Source organism: Ictidomys tridecemlineatus, chromosome 2 (assembly GCF_052094955.1).
Source record: "Ictidomys tridecemlineatus isolate mIctTri1 chromosome 2, mIctTri1.hap1, whole genome shotgun sequence".
In the NCBI taxonomy this organism is placed as follows: Eukaryota; Metazoa; Chordata; class Mammalia; order Rodentia; family Sciuridae; genus Ictidomys; species Ictidomys tridecemlineatus.
The window spans coordinates 129,517,520-129,544,655 of NC_135478.1; the positions used below are offsets into that span (position 1 = coordinate 129,517,520).

The 27,136-nt window shown below is 42.4% G+C and overlaps 1 protein-coding gene across 6 annotated transcripts in view; it reads left to right on the plus strand.

The window, feature by feature from the left end:
• Positions 1 to 27,136, plus strand: part of LOC101961207 (polycystin-1-like protein 1) — a 109,785-nt gene that overhangs the window by 46,136 nt on the left and 36,513 nt on the right. For 5 of the 6 annotated variants that reach the window (XR_013435030.1, XM_078039763.1, XM_078039764.1 and 2 more), the window contains 14 exons: positions 479 to 525; positions 1,475 to 1,634; positions 3,500 to 3,635; positions 4,844 to 4,928; positions 5,324 to 5,500; positions 7,959 to 8,077; positions 11,552 to 11,662; positions 18,319 to 18,448; positions 19,310 to 19,393; positions 19,997 to 20,148; positions 21,089 to 21,323; positions 23,397 to 23,501; positions 23,779 to 23,919; positions 26,484 to 26,618. Coding sequence is in view for 5 of the 6 variants with exons in the window: in XM_078039763.1 (XP_077895889.1) it covers positions 479 to 525; positions 1,475 to 1,634; positions 3,500 to 3,635; positions 4,844 to 4,928; positions 5,324 to 5,500; positions 7,959 to 8,077; positions 11,552 to 11,662; positions 18,319 to 18,448; positions 19,310 to 19,393; positions 19,997 to 20,148; positions 21,089 to 21,323; positions 23,397 to 23,501; positions 23,779 to 23,919; positions 26,484 to 26,618 (1,817 nt within the window). In the remaining variant the exon portion in view is untranslated. The remainder of the gene's footprint in view (positions 1 to 478; positions 526 to 1,474; positions 1,635 to 3,499; positions 3,636 to 4,843; positions 4,929 to 5,323; positions 5,501 to 7,958; positions 8,078 to 11,551; positions 11,663 to 18,318; positions 18,449 to 19,309; positions 19,394 to 19,996; positions 20,149 to 21,088; positions 21,324 to 23,396; positions 23,502 to 23,778; positions 23,920 to 26,483; positions 26,619 to 27,136) is intronic. The other variant, XM_078039767.1, reaches the window with a different exon arrangement.

Here is a 27,136-nt window from a genome sequence, read left to right on the forward strand (position 1 = left end):
TATTTAAAAGCCATCTTATTTTCTGTGGGTTGTCCCTTTCCTTTGCCCCTCTTCATTGACTTCATAGAATCCTTTCTTTTTCTAAACAAGATTTAAGTGATTGCCATTTAGTTATGTAAATGGGCCTTTGTCCAATGGAGACTGAATACTTTTTCCCAGTTGCTATTGTTGTTTCAGTTTTATTATTTAAAAAATTTTTATAGTACCATTTATCACTATTTTCTTTTAAGGCTCTTTTTACTATTTAAAACATTTTTCCAATACTGCTATATTTCCTGAGGGCAGCCCTGGGTGACTGAGGAGGTATCAATTCCACACTGGGATGGCAACATTAAAAAGTCCTCATCTTAGCTTTGTCCCATATCTCAGAAAGGCTAATTATGATGAGTCAGGAAGGAGAACTGGAGGTAGGTAGTGTACCAGGTAGCTTTAAGATGTCCCTGGGTTGACATCATACATTTGCCTTTTTTTCAATCAGATCCTACTTCTTGTAGAGGTATCCAAGACACCCAGGAGCCATGTAAGGTATGTGGACAACTACATGCATTAACTAATTCTCTAGCATAGCAGGCTAATAATAGGATTTCTCTGGCATTCTTCTTTGGCTGCATGTGGTATGACCATGGGAAGGTCACACACTGTGCTGGCTGGGATCCATTATATGGAAAAGTAGGGCTGATTCTCAAGCCCCAGTGAGGGGGCATGGGCATCCAGGTAGTATCAAGAAGAAGGAGTTTCTGCAGAGGCCAGAAAAATGGGAGAGGAGCAGCCCTGCAGAACCTAGAAAGCCTCATGTATATGTTCAGTGAAAACTGCCAAGGCCCCTGTGAAGAAGAAAGGCCTGCCTGGATGTCTGCTTGGCCTGCTCCTTTCAGCCTACCACGAGGAGCAGGGGCTTGGAGGAGCTGTTGCAGTGATGTGAGCTCCAGGTCTCAAATAGGCCTCTGACTAAAGGCAAGTGAAGGGCAGTTTCTAATGGTGTGACCACAGTAACCCATTGGGATTTTGCTTGTGGGATCTAGGTGACTATGCCCTTAGCTTAAGGCTGATCCTTTGTGGGATTCCTGTGCTTCTTAGTCTCTCACCCCTGCCTGGCAGCTCCAGGGCCTTTGCTTGGAGCATTGTGTGCCCTATCCCTAAATGCTGTGCTGGGATTCTATCTCTCCCACCTTGGAGCCTTTTATTAACCATTGCTCTTGACTGAAACCCTCCTTGGGCATGTAGTGCCTCCTAGGAATCAGGGTGCAATTACCTGAAAAATGGAGCTGCTACCAAGCCACAGGCATTGCTTCATGGTCACCCCACAGGTCCTAAGGAGCCAGCTCCCAATGCTGACTGTGCTTCCCCCTCAGAATTCAAGGACTGCACTTAACCATGTGCCATGCCTGTCCTGTGAGAAGGCTCAGATGGCACCATTGTCGAGGAGTTCACTATCTGTGGGAATATTGACCTTGGCCTGTCCTTGTCATTCCAGCATTCTGTATCAGCCATTCCTTCTGGGAGTGATAGGAGCAGAAGAAAGGCAGAAGGCAATGGCACAGCCTGCCCATCCATGGATTTGGAGGCCTGCAGGCCTGACCACCAGGGGACTTTGCAAAGGGAAAAGAGCCACCACTCCCCTCCTGGCTTACAAGGTGACATTGCCATGTGGTTGCAACAGGCAGCCCTCTTTTCTGCAGGCCCAACATCAGCCTTAGCCATGGGAGAGGCAGGATGAATAGAGTTGGAGTTGAGACACATGTCACTAGACACTTGAGTCTTATCTAAAAACAGGCTTGGACTCATTTGAAATGATGGCTTCTAACTTTGTCCCAAATCCTGATTGATTTCTTATTTATATTCATTATTAATCACATCAGATCTTTTTAAAAGCCAGTAATAATGTCTTCACACTTCTTTAGATATTCTGAAATTTGCAGCTTTGTGTTTTAAATTTTTTCCACATTTCTTTTGCTGGTGCATTATAGTTGTACATAATGGTAGGATTTGTTGTTACATATTAATACATACACACAATATAACAGTAAATCTACCAATATTATTCCTTAGTCTTTCCCCTTTCTCTTCCCTCCTCCTCCCTCCTGGTCCCTTTCTTCTATTCTCCAGATCTCCCTTCATTAGATTTTCCTTAGATGTGCCCCGCCCATATTTCTTTTATTTTTTTTCTCTGTAGTGAAGCTTTGCTTTCATAAAATATAAATTAGAGTGAATAGCAGCCCTTCCTTCAATTATGCTGCAAGCTCAGCAATGAGCTGGAAAAGCAGAAAATGACCTGGAAAACAAAGGCTGCACCCAGGGAGGGCAGGTCATCCTGTGCTTGGGTCTCAAGAGAAGACCAAGCTGTCCCCTGTCAGTCTCATCCAAGCAGGAGCTAGCTGCTGGGCCTGGTCTGGTCTGTGTGCAACCATGAGGGCCTACTCAACACAGGGCCTAGAGCATTGGTTTGGGGTAGCAGGTGGACCCTGCTCTGCATACTTACCATAGGAGCAGAAAAAGGTCTTTTCTGTGGGTGAATGAGACCTCAGGTAGGTGAGCCTATAGTATAGGTACCAGTATTGCCAAAAGTAGGCTACCCTCCATGGCAAGCTGGACACATGCATTCTGGGAAGTGAAAGCTCAGAAGTGGAAAGTTCGCACTGGTGGACCAGACGCCAAAGGAGGCCGTGGGGAAGGTGTGGCTTAGAAAGACACTGCCATCCCATCCTGGTCATACCTCTGCATTCCTGTTGCATGTTCAGCAAGTGTCCTTTGGTTTGCCCAATGCCAGCTTCCTGGTCTATTGAGATGGGCTGGGTTTAGTTGCCCTTGATTGACACTGCCTCCTGCCCCCAGATGTTCCCCCATTGGGATTTATCTCTAAGAACCATCCCTTGAGAAAAGGAGCTCTACAATTCCCCTCCAAGGAGAGGGATTTTGTGGGGTGACCTCTGGTTATGTGCATGGCTCTGGAGGAATTGCATAGCTAAGAGGAAATGATGAAGGCTGTGGGGACAAGTCACAGCTCAGTGTCCAAATGGTGTGAGTGAGTCTTAATCCAGTCAGAGCAGATCCTGCAGATCTAAGTCAGCCTACTTAGTCATTTGGGATCTGAGATGGAAACTAGTCCCTCTGCCTCTAATGTTGGGTACCTCTCCATCATTTTAAGAGGCATTTTAGTAGAGCCCCTAAGGTGCTATCCTGGACCTTCAAGCAAAGATCAATGTTCTAGCTCAAAGGCCATCAGGAAAGATGAGTTCCTTCTTAACCCATTTGTTCTATTCAGGCCTTCCACTGATTGGGTGAAGGCCCATCTACCCTCAAAAGGCCTCTGCTTTATTCAGTCCACAACACAAATGCTAATGTCATCTGGAAACTCCCTCATAGACACACCCACAATAATCTTTGGCCCAATTTCTAAACACCCTACAACCCAGTCAAGGTGACACTAAGCTCACCATCACACTGTGGGTGAGGATGTTGGGTCTATTAACCAGCTTGTCTCTGTCTTACTCTTTTATAGCTCCAAAAGGTGGTTTTGAAGGGCTCATGCCCCAGTGGTCAAGAGCTGGCATGCCTTGGTCAAACTCTGCAGCATGGGCCATTTGTGGATCAGCTTCCCTAGCCTGTGGACTGGGGACAGGACTCATAGGCTACAGGTGAGCTTTTGAGGCTTTCAGATATACTCAGGTCACTTGATTAAAGTCTAGCATTTGTAAAGGAGGCCCCTCTTTTCTAGGAACACATAAAATGCAGATACCAGATGTCACCATTGATATTTTCTCTCTCACCCCATTCCACCCCATGGGAGTGAGCAGAATCATATGCAAACCCCAGAGGATCACTTGGTTGGGCAAGCTCTGTAACAGCCACCCAGCCCGGATGGCATTCTGGGTGTTAAATAAGAAGCTCTAGGGTCCTCATTAAGGAATGAAGGGCCAATCACCAAGCTCCTGAGAGGGAGCTCAGACAAAGTGCTCATCATCTCCTGTTTGAAAAAGCCCAAGCACAGAGGAGGCTGAGGCAGGAAGATTGTAAATTAAAGGCCAGCCTCAGCAATTTAGAAAGGCCTTGTCTCAAAACAAACAAACAAAAAAATAATTAGAAGGACAGAGGATCTAATTCATTGGTAGAGCTGGCCTGGGTTTAATCCCCAGTACAACAACAAACAAGCCTATGCCTGTGCGACGGTTATCATCCATGCACCATTCATTCGGGACTGCCCCCAGCACTCGGTGCCTCTTGGTCTGGCTGCTGTGTAGCTTTGGTCACCACTAGAGGCCCCAGAGTCATCTCATGGCTCCTGTGGGCCCACATGTTCCTAAACCATGGGAAGTAGATCACAAAGCCAAGGCCTTTTCTTCCTTATGATCTCCCCTCACCCAGCTGCACACATCCTCACAGTGGTGAGGATGGATGAGGCACTAGAGCCCTCTGTGCCTCAGTTTACCCATCTGGAAAGTATGGTTCCTCGGCCCTTAATTCTTGGGGTCCAAGGAGGCAGGTGAAGTCCCAAGTGCTCTCCTGCTCCCCCTGCATCCACTTGTTGCAGCTGTCACCATGTCACACCTGCCTTTTCCTCCTCTTCCCTCCCTCTGCTCTGTTGCTGTGTGTTGGATTTCTTTTCTCTTACCACTGAGTAGCTTTAGAAAGGCAGATATTCTCTCAGCAAGGAATGACTCTCCTCTAATAGGCAGAAAGATACAGTGCCCACGTCCAGTAGCCCCAACCTGGCTGCAGCCCCACTTCCTGCCCAAGGTCTCAACCTGCAAAGGTGCTGACCTACTCCTGTGTCCCCATGCTCAGATGGTAGTGACTATGGTGGCTTGCTTCCACAAGGGTACTGACTGCATTCTCTCCTGGACAGATTTGTTACAGCTCAGTGTATGAGGTGGCTGCACCTGTTGTCCCTTTCCGTGGTCTGCTGCGTGTTTGTCACCCAGCCACTCATGGTAAGACACACCTTCTGAGGCAGAGGTTCCTCTGTTCAGCAGGACACTGGAGAGGGGGATGTATTTTGGCAATGCATGTTGGCTGCATTTTGGCAATGCATTTCTTTTCTTTATAGTTAGATTTGAGATGTGGTGAGAAAAAAAAAAAAAAGAGGAAGCCAGGCCTTGTGCTAAGCTCCATAGGTGACCACCCGTTTTTCTGTTGAGGAACCTGAGCCTGGAGAACTTAAGTCTCTCAGGCCAGGCCAGGGCTGGTAAGGGGTCAAGCCTCTGGTAAGTGGTTCAGAACCAGGAAATGGAGGCCTATTGGCAATTAGGTACCAGGAGGATAGTTCTGAGGAGGGAACACAGCCCAGTGCTGATGATAGCCCCTGCTATCACATCTCTCCCTCCAGATATGCATCATGGCATTGGGTTTTGCTTGGAAAAAAAAAGATGACAACCAATTTTTTGCTGAGTCTTTATGTGAAGCAACCAGGAATCTGGACTCAGAATTGGAAGAACGTTCCAGAACCCGTGTTCCCCTTTCTCACAGCTGCTGCATTTCTGACTATGCAAAGGAAGTTGAAAAAGTAAGGAGATTATCAGTGCAGCATGAACTGGGCTTTGGAGAACCATGCTGTCTGTGTTCTTGTCATGTACTTCCTTTCTTCCCTCCATCCTTAATTTCCTTTCTTTCTCCTTTCCTTCCTATATTCAGTTTTGCTTATTTGTACATATGGTATTGTCTTAGGTGTGGATGCTATGAAAAAGAGCAAGATCTTTCAGCCACCACAAAGAAACTCACAGGCTTGTTGTTGACATGAATATACACAAAATAAAATGTGCTATTCTATTCTGAGAAGTAATCACTGGTCCTTATGACCAAGGCTGCAGTCCCAGTTCATTCACAGTCAGATACCATCTCTCCCTCTGCTCAGCCCCACTCCCCTCCTCTCAGAAAGCCCAGAGAGCTCCGACAGGCTAAGCAACCTCACCAGGTGACTGATCCACAGCCTTCCTCCCTGGCACCTGGATGATGAGAATATATACTGAGCATCAATTATATAGTCCGTGGTCATTGTGTTGTTATAGTTTGGATGTGAGGTGTTAGGAGAGCCTTAACCCAATCAGTGAATTAATCCCCTGATGGGATTACCTGAGTGGGGATTGAAGGCAGGTGGGTGTGGCTGAAGGAGGTGGGGCATTAGGGGTGTGGCTTTGGGGTATATATTTTGTATCTGGCAAGTGGAGTCTCTCTGCTTCCTGATCATAGTGTGAGCCACTTCCCTCTGCCACACTCTTCTAGCTTGATGTTCTGCCTCACTTCAAGCCCCAAGGAATGGAGTCAGCTGTCCAAGGATTGAGACTCTGAAACTATGAGCCCCCAAATAGACTTTTCCTCCTCTAAAATTTTTTTGTCGTGTCTTCTATTCACAGCAGTGAAAAAGCTGACTAAAACATTCATGCTACATTTACATTCACCATATCAATTTGTTGCTTATAAGATTTTGTGAAGTAGGCAGGATTATTGCATCCCACTATAAAGATAAGGATATTGGGGCTCATAGAGGTGAAATAATAAAGGCCTTGGCCACACAGCAGTACGGTACACCCCAGCACCTCATCTGAGAAGCAGTATTGCTATGGTTTTTCCTCACACCTGTTGGATCTCAACTTTCCTTTCTGCTTCAAGGCTTTCTTACCTTTTCCCCAGGTGCAGATACTCCACCTCCCTACTCGATCTCTGTTCTTTCTCTTTCTAAAGATTTTTCCTCGGGTAGATTCCTCTGGCAGATTCAGCCGTGATCTTAAGGGTCAGTTTGGCATCACTAGACCTGTGCCCATCCCATTAGCACCTTGAAGTCAAGATGCCTGTTTCAGTTAGTTTTGTGTCACTATGACCAAAATACACAACAAGAACAACTTAGAGGAGGGAAAGTTTATTTGATGCTCTTGGTTTCAGAGGTCTCAGTCCAAGGGTGGCTGAGTCCATTGCACTGGGCCCAAGATAATGTAGCACACCATGGCAGAAAGGATGATGGAGGAGCATAGCTCCATTCATAGCAGTCAGGAAGTAGAGGAGAAAAGCAGAAAAAGGGCCACAGGGTAGATACACCCTTCCAGGGTAGGGCCCCAGTGACCCGTCTCATCTAGCAGCACTCCACCTGTCCACAGTTACCACCCAGTGCACAGCTCTCATAATCTCACAATTTTACCTCTGAACATTCTTGCATTAACAGAGGACCTTGGGGGGGAAACTTCACATCCAAACCACAACAGAACTCCACCCACCAACTTTCCCCACATTTGGCTTCAGTGCTCACCCTTCTCATGATAACACATCCATCAGCTGAAAGGAATATCCCAACCACCAAGCTTCAATCCCCAGGTTCACTGTTATACCATCTGTACTGCCATGTATTTCTTAAAAGTACAACAGAGGAAGGAGAGCTTCTGAGTTTCCAGATCAATGTCTTCCATATCTGATCTAGGGTCTCTTCATTGAACATGTATTGAATGAACAAATGCGTGAATGAGAAAAAAATGAATGAATATTTTCAATGGGTTATTTTAATAACCCATTGAAATACTCCATCCACTGTTATGTGTGTCTTGAACATAAACAGACATAATTTGAAAGCAGTAATATTTTAAAAAAGAAAATCAAAGGTCATTTCTTGCTAAGACTGTACTTTAAAATGGTTTTTCCAGACTTTGAAGATTTCTAAAAGAAAATACCATGCAAATGCCAAAGATAATTGCTCCCATAATTTGACAGTAGCAGACATGCCTGTTGTGTAAAGCTATTCTTTATAGTGGCCCAACTGCAGCTCCTGCCAAAAAAAGTTTGGCTGGGATATAAGCAAAGTTTCTTTTAAATGGAGCTAAACCTCTCCCCAACAACCTGGTATACATTCTCTACATAAAGTAGCTCTTTGTTCCCAAATACCAGGCAAAGCTCAGTGATGATGTTGCTTTTGGCTGATGGTGAATGCCTCTCTCCTTTCACTGCCAGCCTGAGGGTCTTAGCATTTTCATCCCTGACAGGTCTTGGCTGCCCGACAACAAGAACGCAACCTGCGCTGGGTGCGTCCACCATCCAAGACTCAGCTCAGGGTCATCAGGGAGAAGATTAGGAAAAAGAGTCGTACGGAGGCAGCCCTAAGGTGGGTGCAGATGTGCCTGGGATGGGTGCACTCTGGTCCAACTCCCCTTTCATTCTTAAAAGATTATTCTCATCAGGTATTGGGGAGTACAGGTGGGAAGATCCTTTTCCATATATCATTCTGTGCCCAGCACTGGGATGCAGGGAAATTAGAGTTAGAAAACTTGGTCCTGCAAGCTACCCATGATAAGTTAACATCTTACTCCCTGGTCCTCAATTTCCTCCATCCATGCATGAACTCAGGAGAGGGGGGTGGGGCAGAGAAAAGAAAAAGACCAGAAACTTTTTAGAGCAAAAATGTGCTTTCAAACATTTTTTAGAAAAAAAGAAACACTATGGCACTTCCACCTACAGTTAGAGAATTGCAAATTAAAACTGGGGGAAAAATATATATATCCATCCACAGGCTCTTTTGGTGAGCTATGATAAAGTACTCTCACACTGATAGGAATGTAAAAGGTACAGCCAGCCCCCTTGGGGGAATTTGGAACTCTCTAGCACAAGTACAGATGTGCTTACCTTTTGCCCAGACTCCCCACTAGTAGGAATCACCCTTAAAGACACATTAGCAAAAATATGAGAAAACCCACACATGAGACAATTAGTGCAATACCTTGTGTAATAGAAATAGCTTAGGAATAACCACATCTTCCCAGGAGGACAGGGACAGCATGGAGTTGTGTTTAGATATAACAAAAGCATGAGGAGCCCAGCACAGTGGAGCATGCCTATAACCTCAGCTGCTTAGGAGAGGGAGGCAGAAGAATCCCAAGTTGGTGGCCAGCCTCAGCAACTAAGCGAGACTCTTTCTCAAAATAAAAAAATAAAGACTTAGGCTGTAGCTCAGCAGTAGAATGCTTATCTAGCATGCAAAAGCCCTTGCATTTTCAGTAGTGGCAGGCAGGGTTGGGGGGAGGGGCTGAGGATGGCTTTTAGGGAAAGACCTTCAGGATCTTATGGGAGAAGCTCCAGATAAAGAACTTGCTTGATGTGTTTCCCTCGCTGCTTAACAGAAAGAATATGAATATATATGCCCATGAGTCTGCTTATCTTAAAACATAGGAAAGGAAATTACAAATGTAATTTAGAAAATGAGTGTTATGGAGAGAGAAGAATAAAATTTTAAAAAGATTTGTGTTAAGATTAAAATTTTGCCCTTACTGGTTAGATTCTACCTCAAAAATATTGGAAGCTTCTAGTCCTAGTTTTAAATTAAAAGTGTAGATATGAACTAATGTGGAATATTAAAACAAAAGAATAATATTTTCCTAGCTCCATTCACTAAGAAAAGAACTAGAAACAATCCAAGAGCAATAAGCCCCAGCACCTAGATTTTAGTCTACAGATACCATTTTCCACCAAAATAATAATAATAATAATAATAATAATAATAAATAAAAGCCAGGAATTATTGGGATTTCTGATTTAAAGTCTGTGACAGAAAATACACAAGCTGCTCCTGAAACATTGTTTAATCAAGAGATTAATAACAACTAGAACCATCACCAAAGGACTCAGAAGCCAATTTTAAGGGAGTTCATGTTGGTCAAAGATGGGATAATTTGACACTAGATTAAAAATTACAACTATAATGAATTAAAGGTTATGAAATATATTTAAAGCCATGAGTTTAGGATGATGCCAAAAACTGTAATCATTGCAATTAACATTAGAAAACACTAAGAATTCCCCTTTTTAAAAACTAGGAAGTACTGTTGCCTTTCCCAACACCTTTCTGCACCTCTGGGAAAATACAGGAAAGGAGAAGGGAACTTTTTTTTCACAAAGGTATTCCAGCTGCTAGGTGAAGGCTAATGATGGAATTAGAACTTGAACGTTTTTTGCAGCTTTTAATTAATTAACTAATCTAGCCACTACTCATCAACAAAGGGCAATATAGAAGAAAGAAGGAGAGAGACCTAAAAATAATCAGACATTGTGCGTTTTCTGACCATCACCCCTAAGCCAGTCTATCCTGAAGAATTCAATCTTAATTTAATGAAGGTTGTTTTTTCTTTTGCAATTTATAGTTTATAGTGAGAACACACTAAATAACACTATAAGGAAGCAAAGACATACAAATCTATAGCACACAGAACCAATTTGTTCAAAAAGTAAACTGCAAAGCAACCAAAAAGAATTCCTGTAGGTACATAATATTAAGAGATATAACAGAAAAGTGGTTAGTGTATTACATCATATTAACATCATAAATAAGGAAAACCATATAATTCTCCCAGTAGATGTCCAGAATGCATGAGACAAAATTGAACATTAATTCATGAAAGATGGAAATCCCAAAACTCAGCAAACTAGAAATAGAAAAGAAATATTCTAAGTCAATACAAAGGGTATCTATAAAAAACGCTTAGTCTAACATCATACTTGATGGTGAGACACTTTTAGATCAGGAACAAAGCAGAAATGTCTGTTCTCTCTCCCATTGACAGTTACAATAGAAATCCTAGCAATTGTAACAGGAAAGAAAAAAACATGAAAACAATATAGATTTGAATGAAAAATAAAACCATCTACTAGCAGATGACAGGAATAGTCTTTTTTTTTTGAATGTTGAAATTTATGTATTTATTTATTTATTTTTATTGGTTGTTCAAAACATTACAAAGCTCTTGACATATGACAGGAATAGTCTTAACAGAAATTCCCAAATAATCTACAAAAATGACTGCTAGAACTGATAAGTGAATTTAGCAAGCTGGTAGGATACAGGTCAATGTAAAAACATAAATCGTGTTTCTATTACACAAGCACAAAATCATCAGAATTTAAGAGGAAATACCGTTTACCATAGCCCCAAAGAAATAAAGTATTTAGACATACATCTAAGAAAGCATTCAAGATCTGTATGCTGAAACTCATGAAACTGTAATGAAAAAAAAATCCTAAATAGAGAGAAATACTGTGTGCATCAATTGGGAGACTGACTTAATATTGTGTGAAGTCTTTTCAGTTTGATCTGTAGATTCAATGTAATTACAAACTAAAATCCCACAAGTCTTTTAAAATGGATACTGACAAACTGATTCTGACATGTATATGGAAAACAAAGAATTAGAATAGTCAAAAAATGTGAAAAAGGAACAGATTGGAGGATTGACACTATGCAATTTTAAGATATACTATAAGGCTGCAGAAACCAAGACTGTTGGTGTTTTGCAGCAGAATCAACACACAGCTCAATAAAAGAGACACATAGAACCACACAAATATGCTCAAGTGATTTTTTTTATAAACAAAGACCATTCAATGGAGAAAAAGATATTCTTTTCAAAACTGGTGCTTAGAAAGTTGGATTTTGATGTGCAAGAAAAATAAATGTGAATCTCAACATATCTCATACTTTATACAAAAATTTCCTCTCAGGATTCCATTGAGAGTGTTTTGCAGAAGGAAAAACCTGGGTATATGCACAGAGGGTTATGAGGATGCTGACTTGAAAAATCTCTTCTTACAGAGACATTTCCATGTACATTCTCATGCTGCTTCTGCTTTTGTTTATAATATATGGGAAATTCTGCCCAGATGAATATTCTCTCAATCAAGCTATCCGGAAGGAATTTATAAGGTGAGAGATTTGAGGAATTCCCCTAGATCTGGGAATTGTTGTACTAGTTCATGACCAGTGCATACCAAGAGGGAGCCCCGAGCTCAACATTCCAGAAGCAGCTTCCTTCACTTTGTTATATGAGCAAGCCATATCACTTGTCACATCTTGGTCTTCTAGTACTGAAGGAGGAGCCCTATAGAAGTCTAGTCTACTTCTTGGGTCCATTTTACCTGTGCATGACTGAGGATCAGTGAAAGGTTTTCACCACATCCCACACACAAAATTTGAGAAAGACTGTCAAATTGACTCACTGGACATTATTTCCCCAGTGTTAATACGGGGCCTCCATTTGCTGACTTTGAGCATGCTCTCAGCATCTCATTTTTGGTAAATAGTGAAACAAGGATATTCCAAGGCACTTTGAGGTCTAGGTCAAAACAGGGTCTAACAATTTCTTATTTGCGCAAGACATTAGAGTTCTTCAACCACAAGCTATGGTTGCAATTCATAATATATGACACCCAATTTCAAACTATCTATATACTTCCTCAAGTATTCTACCATTTCTCAAGTGTTCATTTACTTCTTCCTGCTTTTAAAAATGGTAGAGTTTCCTGGAGAGCAGTATAGAGATTCCTCAAAAACTAGAAATGGAACCACCATATGACCTAACTATCCCACTTCTTGATATTTTCTCAAAAGATCTAAAATCGGCATACTATAGCAATGGGACCAACTCCATATTTACAGCTAAATATTCTATAATAGCTAAATTATGGCATCAACCCAGGTGCCCATCAATAGAGGAATGGATTAAGAAATTGTGATATATATATATATGTGTGTGTGTGTGTGTGTGTGTGTGTGTGTATACACACACACACACACACACACACACACACAATGGAGTTCTACTCAGCCATAAGAAGAATGAAACTATGGTATTTGCTGGTAAATGGATAGAAATGGAGACTATCATGCTATGTGAAATAAACCAAACTGAGAAACTCAAAGGTCTAATGTGTTCTCTCATATACAGAAGCTAGATTAAAATAAAGAAAAGGAAGAGGTATGGATAAGATAATATAAAGAACTAATCAAATATAAATTAATAGATGAACAAAAGGAAGTCCAATAAAGGAAGGAGAATGGGAGAGAGGAGAGAGAACAGGAAGGAAAAGTGGGGGGATCATGAACTGAAATTGATTTTCATGCATGTTTGAGTTTGTTGGGATGAATCCAACTTCTATGTATAAATATATAGCTCTAATATAAAAATGAAAATAGTGGAATTTTGCTGGGTACAGTGGCACACTCCTGTAATCACAACAAATAGGGAGGCTAAGGCAGGAGAATCACAAGTTTTAGGCCAGTCTTGGCAACTTAGTGAGCCCCTAAGCAACTAAGCAAGACACTGTCTCAAAATTAAAAAATAAAATAAAAAGGACTGGGGCTGTGGTTAAGTGAGGGTCAATACCCAGTACCAAAATAAATAAATAAATATAAAAATAAATTAAAACAGTAGAATTTCTTGTAATTCCAGCTGCTTGGAAGGCTGAGGCAGAAGGATCACAAGTTGGAGACCAGCCTCCACAACTTAGTGAGACCCTGACTCAAAATAAAAAAGAAAAAGATATGGGGATATGGTTCAGTAGTAAAACTTCCCTGAGTTCAGTTCCCAGTACTGAAAATAAAATAAATAAACAAAGAGTTTCATGCGAGGTAAAAATGAAAGAACTTAAAAGTACAAAGCAGAAAAATTACCTTGATACCCCAAGGCAGAGTCATTTGTCAAGCTATTTTTCTTTTCCATGGCTTAACATCTTTGAAATTGGGACACACATTGTAACCAACATATACATTTAAATCTAGCATTCCTTTTTCATTGAAAGTTGTTATTAAATCCATAATTGGACTTTATTTCACCTGTTAAAAACATTCTGTCTGATAGTTTTTTCAAGGAAGTGTGACTTTGAAATCTGAAAATCACAGAATGAGTTGATATTCTCAATGGCTTCAGTAATAGGAAGTAAAATATTTCTCTGTGTTCTGGGGTTTACATTCTCTTTCTCCAAAGAATATTTTTAAACAGATTTTTTATAGCATTTCTATGAGCATGTTGCCTTTGACTAAGTAATTAAATTTGATAGAAATATTTTTTGCAGGAATGAATGGAAAATGCATATAATTTTATTTATTAAGAACATTTATTTTTATCTTGTGCAAAAGGGAAGTTTATTGATACCCAGTCAGATAATGACTAGTAAATGTCAAGCCCCTTGTTAGTTTTATGACTCACTAATGTGGTAAGACCTGAAAGTTCCAGTTCATTGAATCTGTATTCTCCAGAGCTCAATTATCCAACATTTTACTGTAAAGCTCAGTGATATTTTCTGCCTTCTCACTTGCAAAAGCAGCAGTTATTTTTGTTTCTGACTTTTTAGGTCTCTCACCTGGGCAGGTGCACAAAATATGCCAGTAGGTGGCGATGTGAGCAAAACAAAATGACGATTTGCTGTGTTCTCTGGAAATGGAAATACAAACCCGAAAAACTGCTGACTTTGGCTAGTTTATTTTTTTAATCTTACATTTCATAAGTCAACATTATCTGACATGTTTCTCATATGAATTGTTGCCACTTGGTATTCAAGTCAGAAATATCACAGCTGAGATAATATTTGTGAGATCTCGCACGCACTTGAGACCAATGTGCTTAGATGAACAGCTCAGATATTACCCCTGTGGTTTCTTAGAGACCTTAGAATTCCACAAGGATGCAAAATCTCACTACCTCTGGATGGTCTAACCACAAGGCAGGGATACATTCTTATGTCCTGGTTCATATCGGAATGTTTAAAACTGGACCCTCTCTGCCTCACCTCACCATCCCTACCTCCCCCCACTATCCCAACACCTCACCTGCACCCCCATCCACCACTCCCTGATCCTGAAACATCAACAACTCCTGAAGGCTTGTTGTTTGTAGCATTCCAGAAAGAGGAGCTAAAGGCCAGGAGGGAAATGAATTACATGGAACTCCGGGACTAGGCTTCTGGCTTTCTTGTGGCTACCAGGTGACTGCCAGCCCTTTCTAGGCTATAGAATCTTCATCTATAAAGTGAAGGAGTTGGGCTCCTGGGTTTCTGTGTCTTCATATTTAAGGGGCATTTGAAGTGTTTTCTGAACTCAATAAGGTCTTCATAAAATTCCAAGTGAAATAAAACAAAAATAAAGTACCAGTAAATGAAAAGAGCACTCTGTCCAAGTGCCAGGCATGGAAAATGAGGCTGATTTTATCTCTCACATTGTTTAGCTAGTTTTGTAGGCCTGTTTTATATAATTGCTGTAATTAGTACAGACAGAGCCAAAGTATTCTTGGCTCATTTGGCTCACTACCTGCACTCCAGTGTGCCAGGAGTGCATGTGAGATGAATTCATTCTGGTGTGGGATGTCTCAGCTTGAGTTTTGCTCGGGTCTTTCTTGACGTAGCTTCTTTCATGTTATCTCAACAGGGGCCAGAGTCAGAGAGTGAGAACATTACTTCAAAAGTCATGCAAACTTGGTCTGGGGATGTATTCAGTGATAGAGCACTTGTGTGGCATGAGAGAAGCCCTGGGTTCAATTCCCAGCCCTGGGAGGGAGGGAGTTATGCAAAAATCAATGTAGCCATAAAATTTATACTACTTTATTTGATAATAACACAGGAGCATATTGGATGATAGGTGTATAGTCAGTTTATCTGTCAAATAATCTTGCTTCTAAGAACAGATGATTAACACTTCTCTGTTGAAAATTAAGGATCATCCTCTTCCCCTCCTCCTGCCCTTTCTGTCATTGCCTCTCCATCTTTCATGTTTTCCTTCCCCAGGGGCTGTGAATATCTGCAGAGCTGTATCTTCTTATTTTATGTTCCCATCTCTGGTACCTCTCTGTTTCTTCTTCCCATCCTCTTGAAGTTTTTGTAGGTCTCCAACTTGCTCTGTGTTTGACATATAATCTGACCAAAGTTTCAGAGAAGGGGGAAGTAGAGAATCAGCACCCAACAGGCAGCCTGCATAGGTTAGGCAAAACTAATGAAGCCCAAATATGTAAATGGAGAGGAGGTCCTCCATCTGTAGGAAAAATGAAATAAAACCAGTCAAATTAGCTAGCTGGAGTTTTATTCCCACATGTTATGGAAAATTTTGAACATATTAATAGTGTATATAAATTGTACGTTGAGACTCTTTGCATCTCTCTCTTAACTTCTATGTTAATAACTTTTCTCTTTTTCTTGGTTTCTTTTCCTTTTATATTGTCCAATTTTGTCATGCCTCTAAAATTTTAAAACACTTTTTCTCAATTATCTCTAAAAGCTGCCCTCAATCACCAATGAAATATCTGCTCCAACACTTGCCTGAGAACATGTTCTCTGTGCTGTGCTGGCCAACATTTAACTGTCCTGTTCTCTCTGGAGAACAAGGGCACTGGCTTATAGCATCTGCCTGCCAACTTCTGTGGTGTAAATGCGCCCACCATTGTCCATTTCATGCTACCAAAGTGATATCCCTGAACATGGAGTTGTCAGGCACCCCCATCTCTGTAGCATAACTTTGCTCAAGTCCACGACTACCATTTGAAGAACATATCTTGAGCTTGTACTTTGGAGGAATCTAGACTTGGTTGTTGGAATAGGCAGGACAATTAAACTTGTGTATACTTGAATGACTTCAGGTCATACCCTTCTCTATCTTCTTATCATTTTCAACAAAATCACTGTGTCCAATAAGTCTTCTCGTCTCCTCTTTTCATGGAGAAAGATCTGGATGAAACTGCTACATTTCTGTTTGCCATGGATATTGCCATGACCTTATTCATGTCCCTACATGGGAAGCCAGGTGGGAGGACTCTGCTCTGAGGAACATTTGTTCCCTTCCTTACACTTTGGCTCTGGTGCAGAGCTAGACTCATGCTTCCAACAATAGCCTTGGGTGCACATGGTTCTTTCACATTGACTGAGCAAGCTGAGAATGGTACATTCTGTCAGGTTGAAATTAATTTAGTGCTTTCTTAAGTCCATCCCTTGGAGGAGAGTGAAGCAGACATCTAATGAATACAATAAAGAAGCTAACTGAATCAAATGGTAATTCCACTTCAAATTTTCTAAGGAATCTCCATACTGCTTTCCAGATTGGTTGCACCAATTTGTAGTCCCACCAGCAATGTATGAGTGTGCCTCCCCCACCACCAACACTCCTCACCAATCCATATGGTGGTTTGTATTCTTAATAACTGCCATTCTGACCAGCACGAGATGAAATCTTAGAGTAGTTTCAATTTGCGTTTCTCTAATTACTAGAGATGTTGAATATTTTTCCATATATTTGTTAATTAAATGTATATCTTCTTTTGAGAAGTGTCTAAAATAAGATGGACATCATTACCCTGGGTACATGTATGACTGTAAGTGTGCTGTGACACTACATCATGTACAACCAGAGAAATGAAAAGTTGTACTGCACTTGTGTACAATGAATCAAAATGCATTCTACTATCATATATACCTAATTAAAATAGTACTACGCTTGCCTAGCATGTATAAGGTTGCAGCCCCAAGTAATAAAAAAGGCAGTTAATTGGAAACTAGCATTTGCTGATGTCCTACTTTGTGCCAGACTGCTCTTCAATTGTGCCTACTCATCCAACACTATGGGAGCAGGTTAAACACCGTGTCCTTCCACCAGTCAGTGGAGAGAGGACTGTGCCCTGGTCTGGGTGTCTGGCACCCTCTGCACCAGCCATACTTCCCAAGCATATGGCTTCCTCTGCTGTCCTCTCCAGCCTGAAAACCTCTCCCTCAGATGACCATGAGACTCCTCCCTTATGGCCTTCAGGCCTTTGCTGACTGGTCACCTCATATATTCCTTAGCCACTTGAACTAAATCCTTCAGCTTTCTCACCCTGCCACTTTCTGTCTGTCATTCCTGCTTAGATTTTCCCTCATTTGTATTTATCACTTACATAGTATGTTTTGCTTATGCAGATTATCCTTGATTTATGATGGGGTTAGGTCCTGATAAAGCCCTCATATACCTAGAGCACCCAACACCACCCACCTAGTTCATCTTCCTCCTAACTTAGCCTGGCCTTCCTTGAACGTGCTAAGAACACTTACATTCACTTACTGTTGGTGTAGCATCTAACACAAAGCTTGTAATAAAGTGTGGAACATCTCATGGAATTTATTGAAAACTGTGCTGAAAGTGGACATTAGAGTGGTTGGATGGTATGCTTTTCGACCATTGCACAGCCAAAAAAATTGCTGAGTTGAACCCACAGGGGACCACCTTATATCTTATTTGCTGTTTATTTCCCCACAGGAGGGCAGGGATTTTATTTTTCATTGCCAGTGCCTAGAAGAGGGTCTGGCATTTAGTAGTTGCACAGGAACGTTTGTTGAGTGAATGTGTGAGTGAATGAACAAGTGCTTTGCCTGCTGTTCTCCTTTCTTTCCTGCCATGGAGGAGCAAAGGGAATTCCAGGATTTGTGCCTCACGCCATGGATGGCCTTGACTTAATTCAGAGAATCTAAAATTACAAATTGGCAAGGGAAAAGCCAGTTTTTGTTCTCAATTTTGATTGTTCTCATGGATATAGAAATAACTTTTTTTGTTGTTTTTGTTCTTGAATTAAGAAATGCCAGACAATCCCTGGAGGGCCTGAGAAGCACTGATGACTGGTGGGACTGGTGTCTGACAACGCTTCTGGATGGGCTGCACCTGGGAGGCCCCTCTGCTGCTGCTGCTGCTTCTCAGGGGACTCAGGTGGGCATTCCTTTTCCTCTTCACTGCACATCACCCCAGAAGTCACTTGACAATCAGGGGACCTGCAGCACTGTTTGGGTCCTGAATAACCACATGGCTGTAAGGTCTGTGACTCTGCTCTGTGGGTGCCTTGGCCAGCAGAGCACCCCACTACTTTCCCTGTCTGGAGCCCACTTACTCCTCCCATGTCACCCTCCTGGGCTCTGCAGGATGCTCCATGTTCTGCACTTGCCAAGCTGAACCAGACACAGAGGGACTTCTGGGAGACACGGGGGCAGAGATGGAAGAATATAGTTCAGTATGTAAAATACCATGTCAAGGAACACAAGGAGCATCTCAGAGCAGGGAGGAGCAAATGGCTAAGAGAGGGCATCAAGGAAGCTTCCGGAAAAAGGCAAGCCTGGTCCCAAGTTCAGAAGAAAAAGTGAATGTGCTTTTTGTATAATCCAATTCTTTGTTTATATTTTATTTTCTCCTCCCTCCCCTTTTAAAGATAAAGTATGTTTATCCTGCAGTCCTCAAACATTTTCTCATTTCATTTAGTTTATTCTTTATAGTTTTGTAGAATGATAACAGTGTTAAAACTTGAGAAAAAGATAAAAATAGATCATTCCTATGAAGTGCAAATTATAAAGACATCTTTTGAATGATGCTAGTACTTTTCCATAACGAGGCTGGGGAGGGAGTTGTGTCTTTCTTAGAATGTTGCTTACATCCTTGGAGTGGTTTTTAGCAGGAAGGATTTGGGCCCTGATAGACTAGGCAGTTACCCAGTATCCCCATGATTCCTTAGCACTACTTGAAGGTGGTGTTTGAGGTTTACAACATGCGCCTTCCTCTGAGTCTCTTTCTGTTCTTTAGCCTGGAGCCCTTGGTGGAAAATGCTACCTAATAGGCACTTCAGTAATTAAGCAGCAAAAAGTTTCTCTTTGCAGAATACACAAGGTAAGATGTTCTCCTTCTTTTACTTCTAAAAATAAACTTAATTAGAAAAGTCTGGGAGACACTGGTGCTGGAAGCTGGCAGATCTATTAGCTTTTCAGAGCACTAAAGGGTGACTTGAACTTGTCAGGTGCCAGGGCTGGGAAGAGTGGGAGCCTGGCCTTCCTTCTCCCCTTGTGAACCGTTTCCAAATGCCTCTCCTAGGCTCAGCATTCTGCAGTAGGTTTGTTTGGTTCAGTTTTTCCTTAGAGATCTAGTATTCTAGGTGAAAGCAAGAATTTTAAACTCTAAAAGTCTAAAAATAAAATATTCACATATTCTTTGCTAGAAATATCCAAAATATGACATTTTACTTGTATCATCCCATAATGGGATCTACATCTGTCCAAGCCTCAGACTGCTCATGTACTGACTTTCAATAGGTAGAGCCTTGATCCCTCTAGCTCATGCTAGATCCCAGAGACTATGAGACAGGCTGAAAAATGGTCCTGAGTAGAGCAGGGCACCTTGTTGTATTATATGCCTGCAGGGCTTGGAAACCCCAGAATACAATGAACCTAGGAACAGTGGTTAGTGGCTTCTTCTAATTGGTAGCTTGTCCTACAGCCTCTCAGGCCATTTTCAGCGCTCCTCGAGGACTCTCCTCCTACATGCAGCCCTGCAATTGGAGGTTTTGAGAACCAAAATGTGACCCCTGGTGGTCCCAGGGTCTGGGGGTTGAGAAAAGAGGACTTCGTGCTCAGCCTGGGCAGAACAAGGTCAGTGCAAGTCAGAAGCCAGCATTCATCTGAACCTGCTGGGCAGCTCCTGGCCCAGACATCACTGGATATGCCCATCTGCACAGGTGCTGCAGGCTCCAGAGGCAGGCACAGCACTTCCATGGCCTGCACAGTACTTGTTATTGCTGTGATGTGATGAAGAGCTGTACTTTAGGCTGTGAGAGAACTCAGCCTTGGGCCTGCAGACTAAGCACATGGGGGAGAAGAGAGCAGAATGTTCTCCCAAAAAGTGGTTACTAGAGCTGATCAGGGTGTTTACATGTCCCCAGATGTGGAGTAGGACTGTCACTTCTTCGTGTCACACCAGGAAGATGAGGAGCAGACATAGCCCACACTGTGGCTAGACCTGTGTTCAGGTGGCCTGCCCCATCCTGCCAGAACCCTTTGCCCATCCCCACCTCCTGGATCCCTGAGCAGCCCTCATCCCATACCAGGATGGGGCTCTGCTTACAGCAGCAGGAAGTCTTTACAGTTGCAGTAATATGCATTTCGAGGACTATAAAATTTTAAAAGGAAATGATTTAGTTTTTACTAAACATGGATTAACAAAAAATGTTAAAAATGAAGACCATTGCCAAAAGAGGAAAATGAATATTTTAGAGCGCTTGGGGTAGAATATTGGGCATCTCTGCCTCACATCACACAAGTGAGGTATGGAGAACCTCCCATGGCCTGGATTCCATCCTGCCTGTGCACCCCTTTGGCTGCTGCAGGGAAGAGAGTGGAACATAGGGAGAGGAACAGTGAGCTTCTAGGGAGAGTGTCCCTAATATAGAGAAAGGCCATTTGAAACCCAGGTGTTGCTTGTCCTTGTGAAGGCTTACACCAGGTGGTCCCAGCATGGGGCTGTGGCTGAATTTTTCTGTGGATTTCAAAGCTTGACTCCTGATCTTCCCTCTGAACTTGTGCTGCTTTGCAGGCCTGAAGCCCAGGAGGCCCTGAATGCACTCAGGGCCAGCAGATGGATCGACCACAACACCAGGGCTGTGTCTGTGCATTTCACCCTCTACAACCCTCCAACCAGACTTTTCACGAGTGTGACCCTGAGCGCGGAGGTCCTCCCCACTGGGGATCTTGTCCCCTCATCTCTGATAGAGTCCTTCCGAATCTTCCGCGGTGACTCAGCCCTTTGGTATTCCCTTGTGCTTCCTGAGGTGAGCTCACTTGCACTTGGCCTCCTGGACTAGCATGGGGGGAGGGGCCTCACTGAACAGAGTGTTCCCATGAAGCAGGACCAATACACTCTGTAGGCCCACCCCTCACCTACACCCTTGTTGTGTCTCTTACACATAGCAGAATTTGTGCTAGGTGTTGAGCACAAGTGGCTGGGGAGGCTAAGGCAGGAGGATCATGAGTTCAAAGACAACTTCATCACTTAATGAGGCCCCAAGCAACTCAGTGAGATCCTGTCTCTAAATAAAATATCAAAAATGGCTGAGGATGTGGTTCAGTGGTTAATTGCCCATGGATGGATTCAATCCCTGGTACCAAAAAAAAAAAGGAAAAAGAAAAAGAAAGCAATCATCATATACAAGGCAAGCACAAATACAGAGCTAGGTAGATGCACTAATTCTTCATAGGAGGATTAGGGCAAATATCTAGATCAGTCTTAGGTCCCTTAAGACTCCTAAGATGGGCATCAGTTACTGTGACACAGTTGACTGTGGTCTGACAATATTTAATTAAAAATTCCAGAAGTAAATAAGTCATGAGTTTTAAGCAACTTTATCATAGTATATGGCTATAATTATTCTATTTTATTATTAATTATTGATGTTAATTTCATATGTGCTGAATTTGTAAGTCAATCCTTATTAGAGATATGAATTCATAGAAAAAACATAGAATATCTAGGAGTCAGTATTCTTTACAGCTTCAGATACTCACTGGGGGTCTTGAAATGTATCTCCCTCAGATGAGAGAGGCACTGCCATACAAAGTCGAGAGGCTTAAATAACAGGCATTTGTTTAACACAGTTCTGGAGGCTAGAAGTTCAAGATCAAGACACCAGAAGTACGGGCTCTGATGAGGTCTCTCTTCTTGGCTGATAGACAGCCACCTTCTCACTGTGTCCTCCCATAGCCCCTTCTGTGCTCAAGTGAATGAGAAGAGAGCTTGTGGCCTTTCTGGCTGCTCTGTGTGAGAGGACACGAATCCTATAGGATCGGGCCCCACCCTCTTGCCCTCAGTTAATCTCAGAAACTTCCTTTGAGGCCCCATCCTCAAACACAGACACACAGAAGGTTCCAGGTCCCAGACTTTTAGTCCACAAACTTTGGTCCCTTGCACCAGGGCTCTGGATGAGATGGAGTGGCTCAGTAGCTTCACTGATCTGTGAAAAGCACCAGAGTCATTCTGAGCCTTTTCTTAGAAACTTTTGCTAGAATGAGGCCTTATTTAGCTTTTCTGCCTCAGAGAACCAAGTCTCATTCTCACTTCCAATTATGTTGGTAGCTTCTTAGAACAGGTCCATGGGGCATAGGCACATGGCTCCAAAAAGGACAAAGAGAAATTCATGAAGGCCCTGCTAATGGGTTTCAATCCCACATAAATACATGAGTAATTTGGAACATTATTAACCTTTATTTTATTTATTTATTTTTATATGTTGCTAAGGATAGAACCCAACCCAGTGTTTCACGTGTACTAGGCAAGCACTCCACCACTGAGCTACAACTCCAGCCCCAATAATTTAGAATTTGAACTAGTGCTGAATGAGGGTAAGAAAACTGCTATAAGAATCTTTATCAGGAGCTTTTAAAGACTTTATGTGGTCAAAAATATTTATATATAGATGTCATATTTCATACATATATAAATATGTGTGTATATATATATATATACACACACACACACACACACATACACACACACACACACACACACACTGTCTTGAGTGGTGCTGAGGAAGGCCTAGAGTGGCCAGCATAAAGGTTAGGAAGCCTGATTTTGGCAGTGGACACTCCCATGGTGGTTCTGATGCCTGCAGTGCCGACACCCAGCATAGTTGGGTTTCTATGAGAGCTTGACACATAAAGTGGTACTACCCTGCCCCAAAGCCATTGCAGGAAATGTTCATTATCAAATGCCACAGAGCAAGAATGTGGCTTGCATCATGTTTATTCAGATGTGATTGGCAAGAAAGGTTCTTGACAGCCAGAAAGTTAGACTTCTGAAAAAAATTTGAATTTTCACTTATCTTGCGTGTTTGTATCACCCTCACCAGCTGGTCTTCCTGGTACTCAACCTGATTCACCTCTGCTTTCAACTCTGTAGAATGGTTGAGGAGGGTGTCCTCAACTATTGGCAAAAGCCAAGGAGCTGGCTGGAGGTAACTGTCTTAAGTAATTTTCTTTGTGAGAAAAAAAATGTCAATAATGTGTTTTTGTCTGAAAAGAACAAATCTTTTTAATGGGAAGTTGATTATGCACTAGCTAATTGCAACATCATTACAGTGTCTCCCTCTATCATGTTAATGCTGAAACAGCATTTGAAACCACATCTACTGAGCACTCTTGCAGTTGATTTATGGACCAAACATGGTCAGATGCCAGGCAACCCCTTCTTAGGAGCTGGCTGAGCCTCCCCCTTTCTCCTCATTGCTGCAGCTCTCTGTTATTGGAGTGACCCTCACCTACTACACAGCCTCCAGCCACCTCACCACGCTTGCTGGGGATGTCGCTGACCAGTTCCACAAAGGATTTTGTCAGGTGTATGTGGACCTCAGTCTTATGGCATTGTGGAATCAGGTATGGTTTGTTCCATGTTGTATGACAATGCTCTGAGCTTGCAGATGATGGTGGCCAGAACAGTTAGGGGCCTGGGAAACTTAAGACATGCTTTGTAAGCTGGGGTATGTGGATTCTGCATGGGGCAGAACTATATGGCTTGATACTCTTTGTCCATGAAGTATGGAGGAAGGAGGCCAGTGCTGACACGTGTAGGTGCACTGTATCTTTCTCCCTTTATCTGTGACAATCCTAGATACAGGTGATCTTTACCAGTGATAATCCTGAGGCTCAAGGAAAAGCCCAAATCTCACAACAGGGGGACATCCAGCTTCCAAGTCCCTATGCCTTAATCCCCTCTGAGGCTCCCATCTATAGGATGGAACATTTTGCCAGAAAGATCAGGCAAACATGTGCAGGACAGGACAGGTAAGCCCTAGGGAGGGGTGCCACAGGACAAGGATCTCACCACCACCTGCAGGACCTTCTGCAGGTCTATTGCCTTATGCCGTGATGGGTTTGTGGAAGTTGAATCCACACATTTCTTGTCCTGTTACACCCACAGCTAATACTTCCCTCATCTAAAGACCTCCCTAGACCTTCATTTCTACACCTAAAGGACCCCAGGGCCACCCCATAGCCTGAATTGACCTCATGTCCCAGGGCTGATTGGTCTCAGAGCAGCCTGGCAGACAGGGGACCAGTTCCCCTCCAGCCTCCACCTCCCCACCCAGCTTTGCCATTTCCCCTCCCTCTCCTCTTGCTCCTCCTGTGATCTTGCCCTGACCTGGCTCTCCAGTCTGCCATGTAGGGAGGCCTGCTGGTCTTCCTCCACTGAAGCTAATCCCTCCCTTCCTTGCCAAATGTTGTCCCTGTCTCCTTTCATAAGTCATTTTGTTGCAAGCCCCAGGAACTCACTAGCCCAGAGAAATAATATGTGCTCTAAAGTAGACCACACAGGGGAATATCTGGCTTTCTTCTTGAAGGAAAAGAATACAAATTGTCTTTCTTTGCAAATGTCACAAGAACTACAGAGCTTCTTGAATAGTCTTGAGCCCTCCTGGGCAAGAGAGAGTGCCATGCACCCCCTAAAAGCTCACTGCCCCCTCAGTAGTGCATGAGCTCAGCAGAGGTTCATGATTCCTGGGGCTGGGCACAAATTATGTAGTCATCTTCAGGTCTTTAAAAGGTAGAACCATGATATACAATCTAAGGGTTTTCCTAGCAGTTGAGCTGGGGGAGGGAGTATGTGTTTGTACATATACATATATGTATGCATACCCCTCAAGCACAGAGCTTGGTGGTGGTGTCCTGTAAGTGAAAGTTATAATAATAATAACAACTAGGAACACTTTATGATAACACTCAAATAAAATGTAGGCCAGACAGGGGTCCTTTCCACTCTGCCCACAGGGAGTTCATGGATATACTGTCCAATTTCATAACCATGAGCCACATGTAGGTGTTGAGAATTTGAAGTGTGGCTAGTCCAAACTGAGATGTGCTACAAATGTGAAATAATCGGTGGATTTTACAAATTTAGTATGAAAATATGTCAGTAATTCTTATACATGGGAATGATATTTTTTAGATACATTGGTTTAAATAAAATTTCTCTGTTTACTTTTACTTTTTAAAATGCAAGAACTAGAAAATTTGAAAGTCCACTGTAGCTTGCATTTTATTTCTCCTGGCAGGCACATGCTATAGTTCTGATCATGCCTGTTCTCTCCAAGCAGAGCCATGCCTGCTTGCTCTAAGGTGTGACAGTCACAGCTCGTCTAGGCCTTGGTTTTCAGAGGTCATTTTGATTTTCTCTAAAAAAAAAAAAAAATCAGAAAACTTTTCTCCTTTGCCCACATAGTTTTTTAAACATCCAACTTTTATTTCCTTCTCTTCAATTTATCATCTTGGTGAGAACAGATGATATCGTACATAAGAAAGCATCCTTTAGAAATGAGCCCCCTTTAAAAAGGTGAGCTATCTTCTTGGAGCATCTATGGATGTGAATGCCGGTGCTGGATGCAGGTCTGAGAGGCTGAGTTGGATCTGCCATGTCTCTTGCGGTGCTACTTTTGTTTGATCACTTCATTTATTGGATCTATAGTCTCTAGACTATAGAATGGAAATGCTTCTAATTTTCATAAGGATTAAAATAGAAAAATCTGCATGAAAAGCTTTATTAACTTGGAACATATTCTGTACATATGGAGAGGAGAGGAAATCAGTCTGCACTGCACATTTTCTTTGTCACCTCCCACCCCATGGTGGTGGTTTTCTTTCAATACAGTTCACCCCAGGCTCAGGTAGCAAAATGGCCAGACCTGCCCTGTCCTGATGTTTACAGAAATTCAAGGCCAGAACACAGACCTGATCTTCCTGAAAATGTTCTAATTTGAACTTCCTCCTGGTTCTGGCTCATTCTCCTCTGCAGACATTGACATTCATATTCCTGGAAGATTCATGGTCTGTATAGCTCCATCAGATGAAGGGACCCTTCATGCATGACCCACAGGTGTGTGCGTGCCTCTGCACTGTCCTATGATTGGCATGACACACTGACCTGCTATGTTTTTCTGTTGCAGCGGACACGATGGCTCCAGGGGATCCTCTCATTCCTATGGATATTGAAAGGCATTTACCTTCTTGGCTCCCTAAACTCCACAGTGTCCTTCCCTTCCATGATACGTTCCTCTCTCTCCAGAATCTTTGCACCAGTGGTAAGAATTGTTCCTCTTTACCCAGGGATTTCTCAGCTCAGCCATACGTTGGCATACCGTCATTGGTTAGGGAAAAACAAACCTCTCTCAAGATGATTCACCACCCTAAATTCCAGTCCTCTAATCCATTACAGTGTGGATTTAGATAACTGAAAGCAGTAGTTATATCATAAATTATGGTCATAACAATAACCATGATTTATTAAACACTTGCTATGTATTATACTTTCCTATAGCATATTATTTGTACTACTATTGTAAGTAATTATTATCACTTACTGAGTTTTCTAAGTGTCCAGTGTGGTCAGCGGTGCCTCTTGTATGTTAACTCATTTAAAAATCACAATAAGCTATGGGCAGACCTAGCAGTTTTTCTTAGGAAGGTAGCAAAGGGCTAAGAAAAAGGATGAGGCTTACCTTGGAGCCGTAACTCCTAGGAACTTAGTTACTACAACCATGCTCTGCTTCTGGGAAGACCTCCAACCTCACCCTGGCATCCATTTGTCACCCTAACCCTA